At 42.1% G+C, this 18,717-nt stretch overlaps 1 protein-coding gene and 1 long non-coding RNA gene across 9 annotated transcripts in view; one reads left to right on the top strand and one right to left on the bottom strand.

Annotated features, from left to right (window-relative positions):
- TDRD5 (tudor domain containing 5) overlaps positions 1–13,362 on the bottom strand; it is a 43,501-nt gene extending 30,139 nt beyond the window's left edge. For 3 of the 8 annotated variants that reach the window (XM_072998169.2, XM_078392359.1, XM_078392360.1), the window contains exons 1-6: positions 13,208–13,362; positions 12,239–12,486; positions 11,081–11,512; positions 9,392–9,591; positions 5,405–5,488; positions 4,831–4,887 (exon numbers count right to left, since the gene is read on the bottom strand). In XM_072998169.2, coding sequence (XP_072854270.2) covers positions 4,831–4,887; positions 5,405–5,488; positions 9,392–9,591; positions 11,081–11,512; positions 12,239–12,470 — 1,005 coding nt within the window. In that variant the 5' untranslated portion in view covers positions 12,471–12,486; positions 13,208–13,362. Of the gene's footprint in view, positions 1–217; positions 372–4,830; positions 4,888–5,404; positions 5,489–9,391; positions 9,592–11,080; positions 11,513–12,238; positions 12,487–12,676; positions 12,844–12,893; positions 12,968–12,988; positions 13,130–13,150 lie in introns of those variants that run through there. The other 5 variants (XM_072998163.2, XM_078392355.1, XM_078392356.1 and 2 more) reach the window with 5 other exon arrangements.
- Positions 1–18,717, top strand: part of LOC144588873 (uncharacterized) — a 550,407-nt gene that overhangs the window by 166,825 nt on the left and 364,865 nt on the right. The window lies entirely within an intron of this gene.

Raw genomic sequence — 18,717 nt, 5'->3', positions numbered from 1 at the left:
CTGTCTTGTTTCTTAATAAACATGTAATTGTGTGGCAAGGCAGAAGAGGAGTCCAACACAACAAGCTTATTCAAATATTTCAAACCAACACCTATAATAATACTAATGTGTCATTAAATCAATTCTGACTTATTACCATATAAAATTATGTGTGTGTGGGGGGGGGGAAATTCACGCCTTCTTCATGGAATTTGAACATGTAGTGCCCCCAATTTACCTTCTGTTAAGGGCAGTGAATCAATGTCAAAGATGCGCCAGTCTTGCTCCCCTTCTTTGCATTCAATATGGAGAATATCACTAAGAGCACCAACAAGCTCCATCACGTTCAAGAAGCCCAGCTTCTTGACTGGCAATGGTTCTTTGAAGTGCACCTAGGTGGAAAGAAAACATTGCAAATCAAAGCTACCACCCCTTGCAATAGTTATGTACATAACCATGGGGAAAAAATCACCTAATACACAGCTATCAGACTTAGCCTGAATACTAATAAAATCAATTGGACCAAAAGAAGTGGCGGCGGGGTACCTCGCAAGACGATGACCCCACAAAACGACAAATCTGCATGACAAAGAGGTTTTGCGACCGCCATTGCGCTTCGCAAGTGTTTCCTATGGGGGAATTTCGCTATACAACATTTCGGTCCGTGCTTCCGAATACACTTTTTTTCCAGGACCACTGCTTAGCAAGAGGGCGATTCTAACAGATGCTTGGCGGTTCTGCCAAATGGCTTCCCCAGGGTGTTTTCGGCTTCCCTATGGGCTGGGGAAATTGGGTTGCTGTTGTCCCAGTTCAAAGGGTGAACCCCCGCGCGGAGCCTTGGCTTTGCAGACTGGAGGGAAGGTGCTCCTTTGGGGAGGTTTCCACGAAAACGGTCACGTAGCTGGGAAGGAAACTGGGGAGGGGCTCCTGGCTCTTCCAAGGATTCCCCGCTGATCCAGCTTCCCCCTCGTCTGGTGGTTATGTCCTTGTCCGCTTCCCTGCCCTTCCCGCAAAGCTAAGCCAAGCACCCCTTCGAAGCTACCTCCAAGGGCTCCCCAGCACCTTCCTACTTTCCCTGCCCCTCCTCCAATGGTGCCAGCCTGCCTCCCAACCTCACCCCGGCAGCCCCGCCTGGAACTTCCCCGAGGGATCTCTGAAGCAAAGAGCAGAGCACCTTGGCAGTGGAAACAGGAAGTAGCTTTTGAGCACCCCTTCTCACCTTTCTGAATGTCTGTCTAGGACTCACTAGTCAATGGCTTTAACCCTTTAGAAGGGTTATATGAATAAAGAAAAGATCCCAGGAAAATAGAAGTTGGAAAGAGGCACTGTTATCGCGCTTCTTCCCGGGGGGAAATATTTTGCACCAGTTAAGTCAAAGACATTTGGACTTAACTGGTGCAAAATATTTCCCACCGGGAAGAAGCGCGATAACAGCCCTTTGTGCTTTTAATTATATACTGTAATCTCTTTCATTATGAGGTCCTGTTTTGTGATGGGCTGTGAGCTGCTCTTGAGGCCAACATAAGTAAAGGAAACAAAATAAAAAATAATAGGAGACTGAGACCGATGCTTAGCAAGAGGACAATTCTAACAGCTGATTGGCGGCTCATCAAAATGGTTTCTCTAGGGTGTTTTCGGCACTGGTGCTTCGGAAGACAGCGATTTAAAATGGCTTCCTATGGGCAATCTTCGCACAACGACAACTATTTTCCCCATTGGAACGCATTAATCAGGTTTCAATGCATTCCACTGGGGAAACGCTTTTCGCAAGATGATGATTTCAATAAACAGCGATTTCTATTATCATCGTCTTGCGGGGCACCACTGTATAGGACTGCTAAATAGCTCTTTGGTTTAGGTACTTGGCTGCCGAACCAAAGGCTGGGAGTTCAGTTCCCCACTGTGCTTGTCAGGGGCTGGACTCGATGATCAATAAAGTCCCTCCCACTCTGCAGTGCAAAGATCGAAGATACAATCTTAAGGTAGGTCAACTACTGAAAAGAAATCTCTACCATGAGGAAAAGAAAAAAACATCTCTGCTCTCCACCGAAGGAAACAGACAGTAAACATTTTTCTCACAGCAGTTGTTTTTTCATTTTGTGAAATGAAAACTGTGAAGTCCTCTGACCACCTCCCAGGTGTCCCACCAAGCCACCACTGTTATGGCGCCATACACAAGAGGCAGAAAATGCAATAAACAAACAGGATTTATTTAACTGGAACGAGCTAGGTAACAAGAAGTAACTGGTTCAACAACAAATAGTCTTTACAATCCAACAGTTCAATTCACTCTTGCAGCTCTTTGGGTGATGCCATTCCTTGATAATCTAGGACTTGGAAGACGTCCTGAAGATATGCCAGGTAGGGAGCCTCAGAACAAGGGTGACTGATAGCCAAGGTCATGTGCCCCTTGATGATCATATCTCTGTCTTCTCCCTGAGCTGCAGGGTATAAGGTCTTCTCGCAGGTGTCTCAGACCTCTGAGTCGGCCATGGACACCTTCCCTTCCTCTCCTCTCATTCTTGAGTGCTCTTCTGCCTTTCCCTCCCCTCTTTCTCTCCAGAAGGAAGGCCTCCAAGGGGCTCTAGCTTGACATATTCTCTCAGATTCTTTATGCAGCACCTGTAGCTGGACCAGCATCCCAATCCAGGGATCTCCCCTTTCAATCACCTCCCAAGCCTCACTATGTGCCATCATCACTATCCCTCCTGCCTCCACTTGACATGCTTCCCAGTCAGGTTCTTCTTTTGTGTCTTTCCAAGTCTCCTCCTCTTCTCTTGTGCCTCCATACCCCTTTTTATCCCCTTTCTCTTTCCTCCAGGGGTCACTCTTGCTGTTCTATGCCTTGCATATTCTATGCCATATTCTATGCCTTCTCTGCCTTTCTACTGTTTCTCCCTTCCTCTGGCTCTGAACTAACTTGTAGATCCAGGATCTAGAGGTGAACTAGATGTGGGGAATTCTTTCTGGAGTGTCAAAAGGCACCATGGTCCACTGTAGGGAGGCAGGTGTCTTCTTTGCCATCCTCACACGAATATGAACAACAATCTGTGAGGTTAGTTCATAAATAGCCTTAAGCAAAGGAACTGAAATTTGGAAGTTCTACAGAACACAGACTGAAATCCTGTTGCTTAGTGCAGTAAGTTTTAACTAAAGCAGGTCCACTGAAACAGTGGGGATTTAGTAAGTTAACTCCTCTCTAAATTCCATTGATTCAATGGGCCTACTCCTAAACAACAGGATTTTAGCCAGAATCAAGTTAAATGGAACCCGTGTTACTCTCCCATATCACACAGAAAAGCAGTCCAAGCAGTCCAACTGGCTCAATTCAAACACCACATTAGACATTAAGAGATTAAGCATGATTTAGCACATAATGATGTTTCAATTTAAAAAATCGAAACTGAACTTTTTCCTGTATTTTTACCTCTACTTACCTGGGCAGGTTCCTCACCCATTATATTTTCACCCACAGCAATCTCTGGGAACTCCTTCTGCAATTGCACCCCTTCCCTTCAGCAACCTCAGAGAGTCGTTTGTTCCCATCATTATTGAAACACAGCTCTCTGCTTCTACTAGCCTCTGTTCACACTCCATAGCAATGTACTTTGGGTGTCAAAAGGTGTGAAGTGTTTGCTTGTGTCATGAAAAGAGGCCACAGTTCCCCATCAGTGGAACCAGAAGCAATTTTGCTAGGGACTATTTGCCTCCCTCTTTCCATATTCCTCCCCTTGGGATCCCTTATTTGCAGGCATATCCCCACAGCAAGGACACCTTTTTGCTCCCTTTAGCTTCTCAACAGTGTGAAAAAGGTCTGGTGTGCTTTGTGGTTAACGGGGATGAAGGGAGCGTGCTGATATCATTGTTTCAATACTTCATTCATCTGCGCTTCTGGAGGGTTGCCAGGAACAAAACGCAGCTGGCCATCATGGGGCTACCAAGAACACAGAGGGCATCACTGGAAACAATAATTCAATGTGCAGGGAACGTTAATGGGGCACCGAGGTACACTGAGCAAAAGCCAGCCACCCTGAGCCTACCAGCACGGCTTGGTGTACAGTGGTGCCTCGCTAGACGGTTACCCCGCATGATGGTTTTTTCGCTGTACGATGGGTTTTTTGCAATCGCTATAGTGATTGCAAAACCATGTTTACATAGGAAAAAACTGCTTTACAATGACCATTTCCCTGCTTCGGGAACCGGTTTTTCGCTTAACAACGATCAAAACAGCTGATTGTCGGGTCTTCAAAATGGCCGCCCGCTGTGTAAAATGGCTCCCCGCTGTGTTTTGGGATGGATTCCTCGCTATATACAGAGCAGAAAATGGCCGCCCTATGGAGGATCCTCGCTGGACACTGAGGTATTTCGCCCATTGGAACGCATTGAATGGTTTTCAATGCATTTCAATTGGCTTTTTTATTTCCCTTGATGAGGATTTCACTCTACAGTGATTTCGCTGGAACGGATTATCCTCGTCAAGCGAGGCACCACTGTAGTAATTTACAATAGGTCAGCAAAACTGAAACTGAATCCACAGGTTTATAAACCAACTTGGAATATTGCCAGAACTGACAAACTAAAATCACGGTTATCATTCTGCCTCAAGAGGCTGATGCACCATAGTGGAGGAAAAAGCTTAAAAACTTGAGTGATGTGAACAAAAGACGACAGAAAAGCAAGGGTATGGTTTGCTCGTTTTACATCTGGAAATTCAGCCTGTGATTTCACACAACGTTTATAACAGAACTACCTCTGCCACAATACTGGTTTAAGGAGAAATATTCCAGCCCCTGAAGAAAAATAAGCAAATACATGCTTGTGTAATGCCACTACTGAAAGGAGAAACCTTACCTCAAATTCACTAGCTAATTTTGAAGCAAGCAATCCTTCTGGATGTTGTGCTAAAATCTGAATTAAAGAAGAGGAACAAATAATTTAGTAAAGTGTTACTCCAAATAGCCAATGAAGAATTTTGTCAACGAAATAAAATCTGGAATTAAAATACCGAGTGTTTCCAAAATGTATTCAAACAAGAATATGTCCCACCAGCTAACAAAAAGATTTGTAATTCTGCCTCAAGCTTATATACTCTGTAACTGGTTACTTTATTATTCCCTAAAGATCACCTTTACAGAGAACTTGTAAGTCTTCTAGAACATAATTCAAGAGTTCAAGTAGAAGGGGACAACAGCTGGGTCTTAAGTTAAATTCAGTCAGGCATTCTTTCTTAGTTTCAAATTCTAATTTTCAGGGCAACCATAAACCACAATTTGCCAATAAAGCCCTAGCATTGCAGGGACAGGAGAAAACACAACAGTCAAAGGGCTCTTCCAGGCTCATGGACACAGCAGCAAAACACGGTTTTGTACAAACCAGTTGTTTATCTTTAAAAGTTAAACTAAACTACTTTCATCCAAATACTTACAGTTCTGATTTTTTCTTTGAGTTCTAAGCTGACTATCCCTCCAGGTCCCTTCTGGGCAAGTGTCATTTTCAACTCTTTCTCTATCTTTGAGGGAGAAAAACCACAAACAGGCAAAAAGTATGGGGAAACATACATTAATTATTTTGTTTCTGAAATTTAAAAACCACACCTCATTAAAAAATACTGCTCAACAAAACTAACAATTAAGATGCTAATAATATAAAACTACAAATAAAAATATATGTGTATGTGTGATTGGGTTCATTAGCAGGCTGCAGCAGTTCCTCTTTTTTGACGGGAAATGACCACTGAGATGCTTTTCAAAGATTAACAGATTGATTTACTTTAACATTTGGCGATTCAACAATAACTTCTACAGGACCAAAACAGCTAATATCAGGCAATTGTCCATAACGTGAAGATGAAAATCCACACTGTAAATGAGGGACGTTTATTGAGGCAATGGTCCAAACTGCTCCCTGTCCGTGGGCTTCCTCAGTGGAGCACTCCACACCACACATACTGTGCTGCAACAAGGATGTCCTGGCCCAGTCCCCCTCTTGCGGTGGTTGATTGAAGGTTGGATCCAGTCTGATTACCTTCCTCCAATGACCTTGTCCTCGGGGAAAGACCACCACTGTCCATTCTTGTGTCTCTGTTACTCTTACTTTCTCCTCGTTTAAATCTGGCTCCGGTAATAATCCTCCTACTTTTAAGTTAGGAAAGGCAATGGAAATCAAAATCTGAATTTCGAGTGGACAGATGGTACAATGAAATATGGAATATAGCTATAAATGATAAGCTAACTTGTAATTTAAAGGTTAAGAAAGGAGAGTTGAAAAAGAATAATTTTTATGATGTATGGGGTAGATTTTTTGAATATGTGTTAACAAGAGGAAAAGGGAAAGCTCCAAATCAAGAATCAATGCAATTTTGGGGAAGAGGACGATAAAAGAAGAAGAACAGATGGGAGAAAAAGAAGATTATTGTGAGAGGTCCTGTCTGTTGTAGTGGGGAATACAGTCAATTCATATTTTGGTCTATGTATATTATGTTTATGTTTATATTATAGTTAATATTTTAAATTTAAAAGGGGGGAAAGGAAAGTCCTCTAACAGCCCACACACTTTCCCATATCTGAGCTCATCATCCTTCGTTTCTCTCTCCCTTCCTTCGTTGTTCCCCTTCTAGGTATACTGAAAACTCTCCTCCTCTCTCAGGGACTTTTTTGATAGTAGCTGCTTTATTACATTTACTGTATATATTACTCCTTGTTTAAAAAATATTCTTGAATCTGTTTACATTAACCAGTGCCAACTACCTACCTATTTAAGCAGAAATCCCAATCACAATGCATAACATATTGTTTAAAGCGTTCTTGTAGTTGTTCTCAACTAGAGATGCAGATGAAAACAATTTAACTGGGGAAGAAAAAGTGCTATAAAATAGTTACCCTTTTCAATCTCCAGCATTCTTTAAAAACACTCAGTCACAGCTATATTTAGAATTCAGTCTCACCCTTAACACTCCTTTGCCCTACCACTAACACGTTACACAGTTTCGTAGTAAAAACAGCCATAAAAGCATTTGAAGGCATGAAAAGACGACTTAGCGATAAAAGTATGTTGAACAACATGTTTTCTTTTTAAACTCTTTCTTTTTAAATCACGGGTAGGCACAGGGTGGTCCTCCACCCACCAGCATTCCTTGCCACTAATTATGCTGGTTAGGTCTGAGGGAAATTAAAGTCCAACACTGACAGAGCTCTATTCCTGCTTTCAAAACACAGAAAAAATCCAGGGCAAAGATCTTCTTGACACTCCATCCACAGCAAAATCTCACCAGCAGAGTAAAGCAAGACCACCTCACTTGCACAAGTGGTGCCTCCCACTGGGAAAACCTGACTTACCAAAGTAGGCACTAGCTGCTTCCTTAGGCAAAGAGCATAAATACCAAACTGCTACATTCCGTTGCACAAGTACAGTAGGACCCCCATATCTGCTGGAGATTGGTGCCAAGTCCCTTCATGGATACTGAAAACCATGGATAACAGCAAACACAAAAGAGAGGGGGTGAGGGAGAGCGCACACAAGGTAAAAGGAAAACCCCCGAAAAAGAATATTTTCACATGGATTACCAGAACTGGTCACTAGAGAACAACAAAGCCCATAGTATATATTTTTCACCATACTATGTATTCATAGCAGAGTCTATGGCTCCCTCTCATGGACAGTTCTGGTAATACATAGTTTTTTTCTGGATTTTTTTCTTTACATTTTTTAATATTTTCAGACTGTGCATAAATGAATCAGTGGATACTGATCCTGTGGACAAGGGGGTCCTACTGTAGTTTGAGAGAACAGGCTCCTGGTCCTGTTGTTCTTAAAAGGCCAGACTTCCTACAGTCAAGGAAAAGACAGATGCATCACCAGAAAAATCCAGGAAAGCAATTACAGTACTCTATAATGGCATCATGAAGATACTATGTTAAAAAAATTAGTAAATGTGAATCAAGGCTATTTTACATCAAATGCCTTGCACGGAAGCAACACAAGCCAACAATTTGTCTATTGGCTTCAAGTGCCATCTCTGGGAAGAGTTCTTTTCTCCGTTTCACATTTTTCTCACCCAGTTGTTATTTCCAATGTCTTATTTGCATTTACAGCAAAATAAAATTGCTCTTGTAGGGAGAAGTATGGGTTTAAAAATGAAACTTTTAATGACTCAAAAAGTTATTTTCATCAGAGGAGATATCATAATCATACTGTATACTCTGCTAGTGCTCAGAGACCCACTGTATTTCATAAGTTCCTATTACTAAGATATTTCAGTTTTCTTGAATTCTTGCAAACTGTATCTTACATTTTAAAAAGGGAGGGGAAATAGGAAGGAAGATAAAAATTAATCTCTTGCAAAACTGTTTGTTTTCAGGCTCAATTTAAGCTTCTGGTAAAGTGCTGAACAATCTAGGGCCAGTTATTTCTGCAATCACCTCCTCACACATGGACCCACCAGTGAATTACAGTAGGATGCGTGTATCCAAGGGGGATCAATTCCAAGTGCCTCCTGCAGATGCTGAAAAACACAATTATAGTGAATGCTATTTTAATAGCAAACACTATATACCTAGCATGATTTCTGACTCCCTCTAGTGACATATTCTGGTAATAACATCATCAGAAATACATATTTCTGGGAATTTTTCTTTTAATGTTTTCAGACCATGAATCAGTAGAATCCTATCATAGAATCGTCGTAGGGTTGGAAGAGATCTTGGGAGGTCTTCTAGTCCAACCCCCTGCTCAAGGCAGGAGACCTCATACCATCTGGACCTCAAACCATGAACAGATGGCTGTCCAATCTTTTCTTAAAAATCTCCAGCGATAGGGCAACTACAATATCAGGAGGCAAGCTGTTCAACTGCTTAATGGTTCTCACCATCAGGAAATTCCTCCTTATTTCCAGGTTGGATTTCCCTCTGGTGAATTTCCACCCATTAGTTCTTGTCCTACCCTCAAGCGCAATGGAGAATAAACTGATGCCCTCTTCCCTGTGGCAACCCTTCAGATATTGGAAGACTGCTATCATGTTTCCCCTCAGTCTTCTCTTCTCTAGATACTGATCCTGTAGATAAGGAGGTCCTACTGTACATTCAACCACAGCAGCACTGCTTCCTTTTCACCTGACGTCAGAAGAACAGCTGCCTAGAGCAAGGAAAACTTTCAGCTGTAGTGCCCAGACCTGAGAACAGCTAGGAAACTTTTGCAGGTTGGTGGGGCAACTGTCAGCTCACAGGGATCCTCCAAAGGCCATTAAGATAACCAAAGGCCAAAGAAACACAGAACTGCATGTGGTTGGCAATCCACTTCTAGTTTTGAAAAACTGTTATCTGTGGGTGTTAAATGGTGCAGGGGAAGCTGTGATTATTTAAAATGTATTGTCAAACTTAGCGAGTCACTCCCAGAGTGTAACATTTCTGCTACCTACTTGTTTTATTCTTTCAACAGGTCTTGCTAATGGCGTTTCCATTTTCAAATGTACAAGTGAATGATCAGATTCCTGTTTTGCCATCACATGCTGATTCTCCATCGGCGGGAGAGATATTGGAGAAGGTGTCTTCACTAGAGGTGCTGGCACAGTAACATGCACAGTCTGCTTCTGTTTCTCTGGCTGAACTACGACATTGCCTTAACAAAGCCAAAGAAAGAATTTCAGTCATGCTCTGACCTGGCACCCTTCTGTTTTAACTAAGCAGGCAACACTTGAAGACTCACACTCATTTTTATGTACTTTCTCTTCAGTAGCAGTATCTCAATGTAAGCCAGCAGCAGATCACAAAGTCAGACCATTTTATTTATTATTGATATGCTTGACCAGGAGGTACAAGATGACTCTCTCATCTGCTAATATGTGTGGGGCTTAGGACAATTATCTGCCTTTGGTAAAGCATCCCATTCCTAAAAAAAGAAAGCTACTTTCTGTTAGAATCATTGTGAACACTAATTTTAGCATAGTTTCCCCCCAAGTTCCACTGAAAACATACATACAGTATTTAAAAAATTCATGTGCCCCACAATATTTGAACTCAGATTCCCAACACTGCCTTTAACAAGTTTGTAGAGAAATCCTCTGAATGTCTACTCACGTGTAAATCCTAGTCAGTGGAACTTACTCTATGTAAGTCCATGTTTGTCTTACAGCTGTCAAACCTACAGTTCAATGCATTCCAATGGGGGGGGAATTCACCAAAAATTAATGAAGACTCAGAACAAAGCCAAATTAAGTTTGCAAAGGTTTTACAGGGTGCACTAACGATTCCAAGCATTTTAAACAGTTTTTGAACATTTTGAGACACACTTAAAATAGCGAAAATGGACCTGTCAAAACCATTGAAATGCATTTAAACCTATTCAATGCATTCCAATGGGGGAACCGCGTTTCACTTAGCGATGTTTCCTATGGCAATTTTCATTTAAGGACGGTAATCCGTTCAATGCAGTCCTATGGGAAATGGTGTTTCGCTTAGCAATGTTTTCCCATAGCGATTTTTTTTTTTGGAACCAATTAACATCGCTAAGCAAGGCACCACTGTATGCACAAATCAGTATTAATTATCTATTCAGAATATATATGTACCTTTTTGCCCACAACAGTGAGCTGCAATGGAGTGCAAGCTTTGTAACATAAGGAACATTACTAAGAACTGATTCAAAACAAATGTGTCTACTTTGCTTCGTCCTCATCACTCCACTCTTGTTGGCAATGGGTCCAATCAGCTGTTGCAAGAAATGATTTCAAATGGAGTAAGCAGATGGTGAGTCAACTTCTCACAAGTTCTAGTAATTCAGATGGGTCTAATCCTGTTGTAATTTACTATGTAAAACAGATTAGGCTGTTTTGAATTAATGGAACTTATGGAGGAGTTTACTTACCAAATCCCCACTGATTCGATGGGCCTACTGCAGATCAACTGACTACTCTATGGAAAAGGATTTCAGGCACTGAGTGCCCAGTGTTTGTGCCTTTAATTGAAAAAAAATTACACAGGGCTCTTAGCAGTTGGACCTTTCTATGTTACTAGTAGGTAAAGCAAAAGAAGGTACAAGGCACTAATACACATTCTCCCTCCCCATATACTCACACCCCCAAGCTGAATTTAAGCATATGCTGTCTTACACGTTGGCAGTTTCACTGGCTTTTTCTTAGGAGGACTCTTTTTTAGCGTCAACATGGAACCTGTCCTTGTTTGCACAATTGTGATGATATCTGAAGCAGCATTCAACACTTCATACATAGAGAAGAACCCATAACGCATGAAGTCAAATGTCCGTCCAAAGCGCTGAACAAAGGCTTTATCAAAATCTGACAGCAGGATAGGGGAATGTCCCAGCAAGTCTTTCAGTTCACTTCTTACGGCTGCTGGCAAAGTAGGAGGAACTCGGCCCCGCCAAGGTAATCTTGGGGAAATTTGGGAGCGCCGAGACAATCCAGAGGGAGATGTGCAATGAAGAGAGAAATTCAGTTTATGTCTGGGAGGCTGCGGCTTAGGCCTACTTTTCTGTTTGGCAACCAAGCTTGCAATCTCCTTGGTGGATTCATCTGCAATAGCTAAAAGACAGAATTATGGTCAAAGTTGCATGTTGGCAATTGTTTCTTCCTCCAGCCACCCTTTTCTTTTTGCCCGCCTCCTATAGATGCTAGTGCTGGAGATGTAAAACTAGCTATTGTAATATTAGTACAAATAGCAGCCAGAGTCCTTTCATCCACTGTCTGGACCACAAACCCCTACTACCATATACCAGAACTATGAAAGCATGTGAAAAGAAACTCCACACCTCTACATTGTCTACATGCAGCATTCTCCACTGCTAACTGCATTTCATGACTACCACTGATGACCCATCAATCCCTAAATCTCTCCAATTCATTTTGATCTCCTTCCTCCCAAATGCTTCCAGTGCTGTCATTTATTGATTGATTGATTTTTACTTATTTTTTATATGCTGCCTTTCTCAGACTTGGTTCATGTCTTTTAGACTGTATGGCTGCGAGCAATACCACCTTAAAGCTGTTCTTTCTGATGCACTTTAGGGGTCTTTCTGGCCAAGAAGGAGAGTACAGATGTTTTAAAATACATCAACACAAGTGCAAAGGGAGCATCAATTTTGTTAGAAAAACTGTTTTGCTCCTTGCTGGGATGTTATTATTAGGCAGATATCATGCCCCTCTTTTTCATAAAAAGCATATAAGTGCAACATCTATCTTAAACCGTATCCAGAAATTTAACTTTCAAAATATTTCCCCGCTTTTCACCAGACTAGCTTTGGCACTCACCTTTGAGAATAACAATGCCATTTCTCTGAGGGCATATATTAACAACATCAGGCATATCCTGCACCAGTTCCATGACAGAGCTGTAACCCAGAGCACGAAATGGAAGCTGTTCCCCTATCATAGACTTGAATTCTTGTTCTAAATTAGAAGGGGTGAGACCATCTTTTGTTGCTATCAGCAGTGACCTCAATTCCTTCTTCAAGGAGTTCATCAGACATTCTTGATCCGACATAGTTACTGAGAATGCACTGAAAACGCAGAAAAAGAAGCTGGTTACACTATGATCCACGTTAGTTGCAGGTAGTGTATTTTAGAATAAAATAATCTTAGAACTGCAGAGCTGGAAAGGACCTTATGGATCATTGAGCCTAGTCCTTGTCAAGGAGGCACAGTGGGGAACTGAACTCCCAACCCTGAGCCTCGCCACCAGATACCTACACTACTGAGCTATCCAGCAGTTCCTAGGGAGAAGACCGTCTGGGACTGGCAGCCACAACTGAGGAGGCAGAATATTTATTATTTCAACTATTTTTCTAGTGTGCACTTATCCTGAACTCTTTCCAGAAAGGAGGACCACCCGAAAACGATCCCCTCAGGCAAGCAAAGCTGCCGTTCCCCCCCCCCCGCCGCTTCCTTCACCGGAAGCCCTGCTGACCTCGTGCCTGGCAGGACCAGGGAGGAGAAAGTGCGAGCCCGGCGGCGCCACGACTCGCGCCAGGGCGGAAAAAGAGCGCGAGCGCGCGCACATACACACACGAGGCCGCAGAAGCATTCCATCCCGCGATCGTCCAGGTGCATGTCAGAAGGGGGACCGGCTCTCTAGACACGTGGTCTCTGTGAAAACTGCCCCACTTGTACCCACCCGCCTGGCGTCCCGCTCCATATATTTTAATTTTTTTTAAGCTCTCCCACCTGCCCAATAACTCCGCCTTCCTCCAACCTCAATTCGACCCCCTTTCGCGGCCTCACCTCCGACCGAGCCCCTCCGGCCTTTAAGCTTCGCGTTCTCGATCAATCAAACGACCCGTGCTGCCGCTGCTGCTGCGCACGCGCAGAACTTAAACGTGCGCGTTTGGCGCTCGCGTTCTTTCTTCTCCCGAGGACGGGGGGGGGGGGGAGAGAGATTTAGGCGCCGCGGACCTTCAGTTTCAAAAAGCATGGAGAAGGGAGAAGAAGGACTGTATTCCTCAGCTGCTCCACATTCATGCGTCCTCGCAGAAGTGAAAGAGAGGGAAGAGTGTCTCTGTGACTTGCAAAGGAAACAAAGCACTAGAGTACTTTAGTTTTTGCTCGTTTTGGTTAAAGGTGGTTAATCAGGCTGACATGGCTGTGTCTTACCAGTGCAGTAGGTAGGGGGTGACTGAATATGCAGGTTTCAGAACCAGAGAGAAATAAACTCAGCCACTACAGGCATAAAGCATGATAGAACATGGAAACAACAGCAAAATAGCACGGGTCTTTGACTAGAAATGTATAATGATATAGTACCGTCATACCATTGTAATCTGCATTAGGGTAGAATATCACAGCAAATATTGACATGGGAGGTTAGTGGAAAATAAGTCTTGTTATTTTTAAGATGCGCAAAAGCTTAATAGAACACTCCTTAAACTTGGAGGAGATTGCTCTGAGAGGAGACTTGTTCCATCGAGCCTGCCATTTTAAATCAGAAATGGTTCTTCCCCAAGTCGTTTTTTCAAACCATCTTGAGACCTAATTTATAGCCACAGCAGGCTTCTATTAGTATTTTATGTACTTCTGAAGCCAGCCCCTGCTGGATGTTTTCTGAAGCTAATAGCAATGTTTCAAATGCAATTCTAGAGCATTTGTTTCCAGCCTTGGGTAACCCAGGTATTCCTGGACTGTAATTCCCATAAACTGTTCTGGCTGTTTCTGGGAGCTGCAGTCCAAGTGTATCTGGGTTACATAAGGTTCAGAAACAGTGATTTAGAGCACTGGTTCTTAACCTTGGGTTACTCAGGAGTTTTGGACTGCAACTCCCAGAAGCCTTCACCACCAGCTGTGCTGGCTGGGGTTTCTGGGAGTTGCAGTTCAAAAACATCCGAGTAACAAAGGTTAAGAACCACTCATTTAGAGTAGTGGTTCTCAAACTTGGGTCCCCAGATGTTCTTGGACTTCAACTCCCAGAAATCTTGGTGTGCACAGCAAGTGGTGAAGGCTTCTGGGAATTTCAGTCCAGGAACATCTGTGGACCCCAGTTTGAGAACCACTGCAGTCTTCTAGAGGCCTCTGCTTTGACTACTTCAAGGGAAGAAAAATAAACAACCTGAAATACTTGAAACCAGGAGGGTTTGATTTAACAGTTGTTTCCCTCAATTTCTTAATTGATATAAATCACAGTCTTTCCACAATTTAAATTGAGTCCATTTGCCAACATAAAATAAAGGATAGTTAAGGAAAGTGGTCAATGGGGAAGGAGTAGAAAACAATTTATTTTGCCAGTCTTTCCCATTTTTTTCTGCATTCCAAAAGAATGGATTAGTTATCAGTGATATGGAATTAAATTTTATAGGGAGAAATAAAAGCTATTTCAATTTTTCCAATTTGGAGATATTATTTCCATTGTAGCCATATGGGAGGTTAGAAGCCAACAAGTATACAAAATATTTGTTTTGCCTGGATTGTTACATAATAGGAAAATATTTTTTAACTGAACAAATTGATTAGCACCTTGTCAAAGGCAGCTTCTGCTGTGCAGGCACAGCTCTCTGCCTCTGTCCCTACTTATTCCTGCAAATTGTTTGAAGTCTAAATGGCTACAGCAGTTTCACCTGGGGAAACTTGATCTGAAAAAATATGGATCACAGTGGATCCAGGCAACCTCCACAGATACAAACTGGCACATGGCTGGTTTGACTGGGTGAGCACTTAGAATGATTTTCATGTGTTTATAGTAATAAAGGCTAAAGATTGCTCAAAGTTATAATGCTTCTTACTTTAAAATGATGTGTTTTAGAGTTGAATCCTATGCTTTTTAGTTGTCATTTTAGCCTATAACCTACTTTATTATTAATGAATGTAATGTAAGCATTTGTTTTTGTATTTTACTGTAACTTTTATGCTCCTGTATTTTGAATTCTGACTTAAGTATTTCCCTGGAACTTAAGTTTAGTTTATATTTTTAATTATTTGTGCCTACTGGCTTTCCACAGCTGTAAAACCTTTGGATGTTCTCAATGATTTTGAAGTACTTTTTGGGCATATGGAACATGGAAGCAATGTAGATAAATAAAGCTTGTAGAATTAGACAAACTGATGTTGCCTGAAATCATTGCAACACTGAAAAGATTTATACCTTGCTACCCAGATGAATTTCAATATGATTGGAAATGGTTGTCTACTTTCATTCTGGAACGGATCCCCTTTTTGGGAATAAATACTAGCTGTTACGAATGCAGGCCAGGCTTATGATTTTTATCCTAGACATCTATAAAGTCCTGTAGGACTCTTGGAAAAATGTTCAGGTGTCAGACTTTCTGACTTGATGGATCTTATCTCGCAGGAAATCATTCAAAGTGGAAAGAGAGAGACTAAGAGACACACAAACATACACATTAAAGAATTAATGAGAATTGTATTTTGTTAAACACATTATTCTTAAGTCATCATAGTATGTCTACAAATATTTGGACATCAGAGGGACAGAGCCGCTCTCTACAGAACAGCATTTTAGCAGTAGGGAAAAGAAGCACAATATCCCGCATTTATAAACTGGAGTTTTTTGAAGGATTGAACTTCATGGTGTTTCAGAATGGTAGTTAAGATATATATATGCTACCCACAAAATAATCAGAAATTTCCCTCATATAGAATTAACCAGTGGTAGAGGATTCCACTCATTTCACACACTAGCAAGGTTATGCTCAAAATCCTACAAAGTAGGCTTCAGCAGTATGTGGACCGAGGACTCCCAGAAGTACAAGCTGGATTTCGAAGGGACAGAGGAACTAGAGACCAAATTGCTAACATGCGCTGGTTTATGGAGAAAGCCAGAGAGTTCCAGAAAAAAATCTACTTCATTGACTACGCAAAAGCCTACAACAAACTATGGCAAGTTCTTAAAGAAATGGGAGTGCCTGACCACCTTATATATCTCCTGAAAAACCTATATGAAGCAACAGAACTGGAAGCAACAGAACTGGATATGGAACAACTGATTGGTTCAAAATTGGGAAAGGAGTACAACAAGGCTGTATATTGTCCCCCGGCTTATTTAACTTATATGCAGAATACATCATGCGGAAGGCTGGACTGGAGGAATCCCAAGCCGGAATTAAGATTGCAGGAAGAAATATCAACAACTTCCAATATGCAGATGATACCACTCTGATGGCAGAAAGTGAGGAGGAAGTAAAGAACCTTGTAATGAGGGTGAAAGAGGAGAGTGCAAAAAACGGCCTGACAGTCAACATCAAAAAAACTAATATCATGGCCACTAGTCCCATCACCTCCTGGCAAATAGAAGGGGAAGATATGGAGGCAGTGACAGATTTTACCTTCTTGGGCTCCATGATCCCTCCAGATGGGGACAGCAGCCATGAAATTAAAAGACGCCTGCTTCTTGAGAGGAAAGCGATAACAAACCTCGACAGCATCTTAAAAAGCAGAGACATCAACTTGCTGACAAAAGTCCACTTAGTCAAAGCTATGGTTTTTCCAGTAGCAATGTATGGAAGTGAGAGCTGGACCATAAAGAAGGCTGACCACCAAAGAATTGATGCTTTTGAATTGTGGTGCTGGAGGAGACTCTTGAGAGTCCCCTGGACTGCAAGGAGACCAAACCTATCCATTCTGAAGGAAATCAACCCTAAGTGATCACTGGAAGGACAGATCCTGAAGCTGAGGCTCCAGTACTTTGGCCATCTCATGAGAAGAGAAGACTCCCTGGAAAAGACCTTGATGTTGGGAAAGTGTGAAAGCAAGAGGAGAAGGGGACGACAAAGGATGAGATGGTTGGACAGTGTCATTGAAGCTACCAACACGAATGTGACCCAAGTCTGGGAGGCAGTGGAAGACAGGAGGGCCTGGCATGCTCTGGTCCATGGGGTCACAGAGTCAGACACGACTAAACAGCTAAACAACAACAAGAGGATTCCAGAATATGAGCATATGGCCTCTACTATGGTTCCCAGGAGAAGACAGAAATGAGAACAGCTGGGATGTGCTTTCACTCCATCTGTGCCAAAATATTTTGAAGGGCTGTTTTGGACTTAATTAAATGGTGAAGCAAAGGTGTGAGTAGGTACAACACATACAATGGAGAAATACATACACACTTTAACTTCTCAGTTAATCTAATGTTGCCATGCCTACTCTACCAAACGGAGACTGGAAAGCTATGTTCCAATTTCATATTCCCTTCTTTGAGTTAGGCAAGCTGAGGAAGAAAACCTGTATTGGACCAAAAGCTCAACAGATATGTTGAGTGCGTTTTCCAAAAATTATCCCTTTGCTTTTTGAAATTTTTAAAAAATGAAGAGATTGGAGTTAGCAAAGAATGTTACTGTAAACCAAGGTCTTCCTTTTACTATGTGAAAGGAAGATAGTGAAGAAAGACAAGGACAGAATTCAAGTACAGTGGTTCCATGCTTGACGATTAACTCGTTAGATGAGGAAATCGCTTTACGATGAGTATTTTGTGATCACTATAGCGACTGCAAAACAATGTTTGTATGGAGTTTTTTTCGTTTAATGACGATCGGTTCCCTGCTTCGGGAACTGATTTTTCGCTTAACAACGATCAAAACAGCTGATCGTTGGGGTTTCAAAATGGCCGCTGCGTTTTAGGACGGATTCCTCGCTATATAGGCACCGGAAAATGGCTGCCCTATGCAGGATCTTCACTGGACGCTGAGGAACGCATTGAACCAGTTTTCAATGCATTTCAATGGGTTTTTTACTCTCGCTTGACGACGGTTTCATTCTACAGCAATTTTGCTGGAACGGATTATCCTCGTCAAGCGAGGCACCACTGTAATTTGAAATGTGATGTTGGTAGAGACAGTAAAAGCAGCCAGAAAAGCAGGAAAGTGGGTGCTCAATCAAGTCAAGCTTAAATACTTACTCAAGCGAAAAAGAGTAACCTGAGTCTATCCTACCAGGCACATAGAATGGAAATGCGAACATTTTCATAGCATAGCATTCTGACCAATCAGAATGTGTCTGTCGTCATGATTTATGTGTTGTAATCTACGAGCACAAATGGGGCCTATGACTGGACAGTGGCTTGGGGATCATCCCAGTTAAAAGTCATGTGGATCCACAAGGATCTGTGCATCAGATTCATGTTTTTGCACCATTGCAAAACCATTATTCTGGGGGACCCATCATTCCTGGGGTGTCGTCTGTGGGCAAAGATGGGCCCTATCGTTGGTTGGTGGGTTGAGATGATCCTATGTACAAATCATGTGGATCCAAGAACTGCTGGATAGCTCAGTGGTTTAGGATTATCCCACCTA

Source organism: Pogona vitticeps, chromosome 4 (genome assembly GCF_051106095.1).
Source record: "Pogona vitticeps strain Pit_001003342236 chromosome 4, PviZW2.1, whole genome shotgun sequence".
Taxonomy (NCBI): domain Eukaryota; kingdom Metazoa; phylum Chordata; class Lepidosauria; order Squamata; family Agamidae; genus Pogona; species Pogona vitticeps.
Note: the sequence above shows the minus strand (reverse complement) of the source record. Positions and strands in the feature narration are given on the sequence as shown.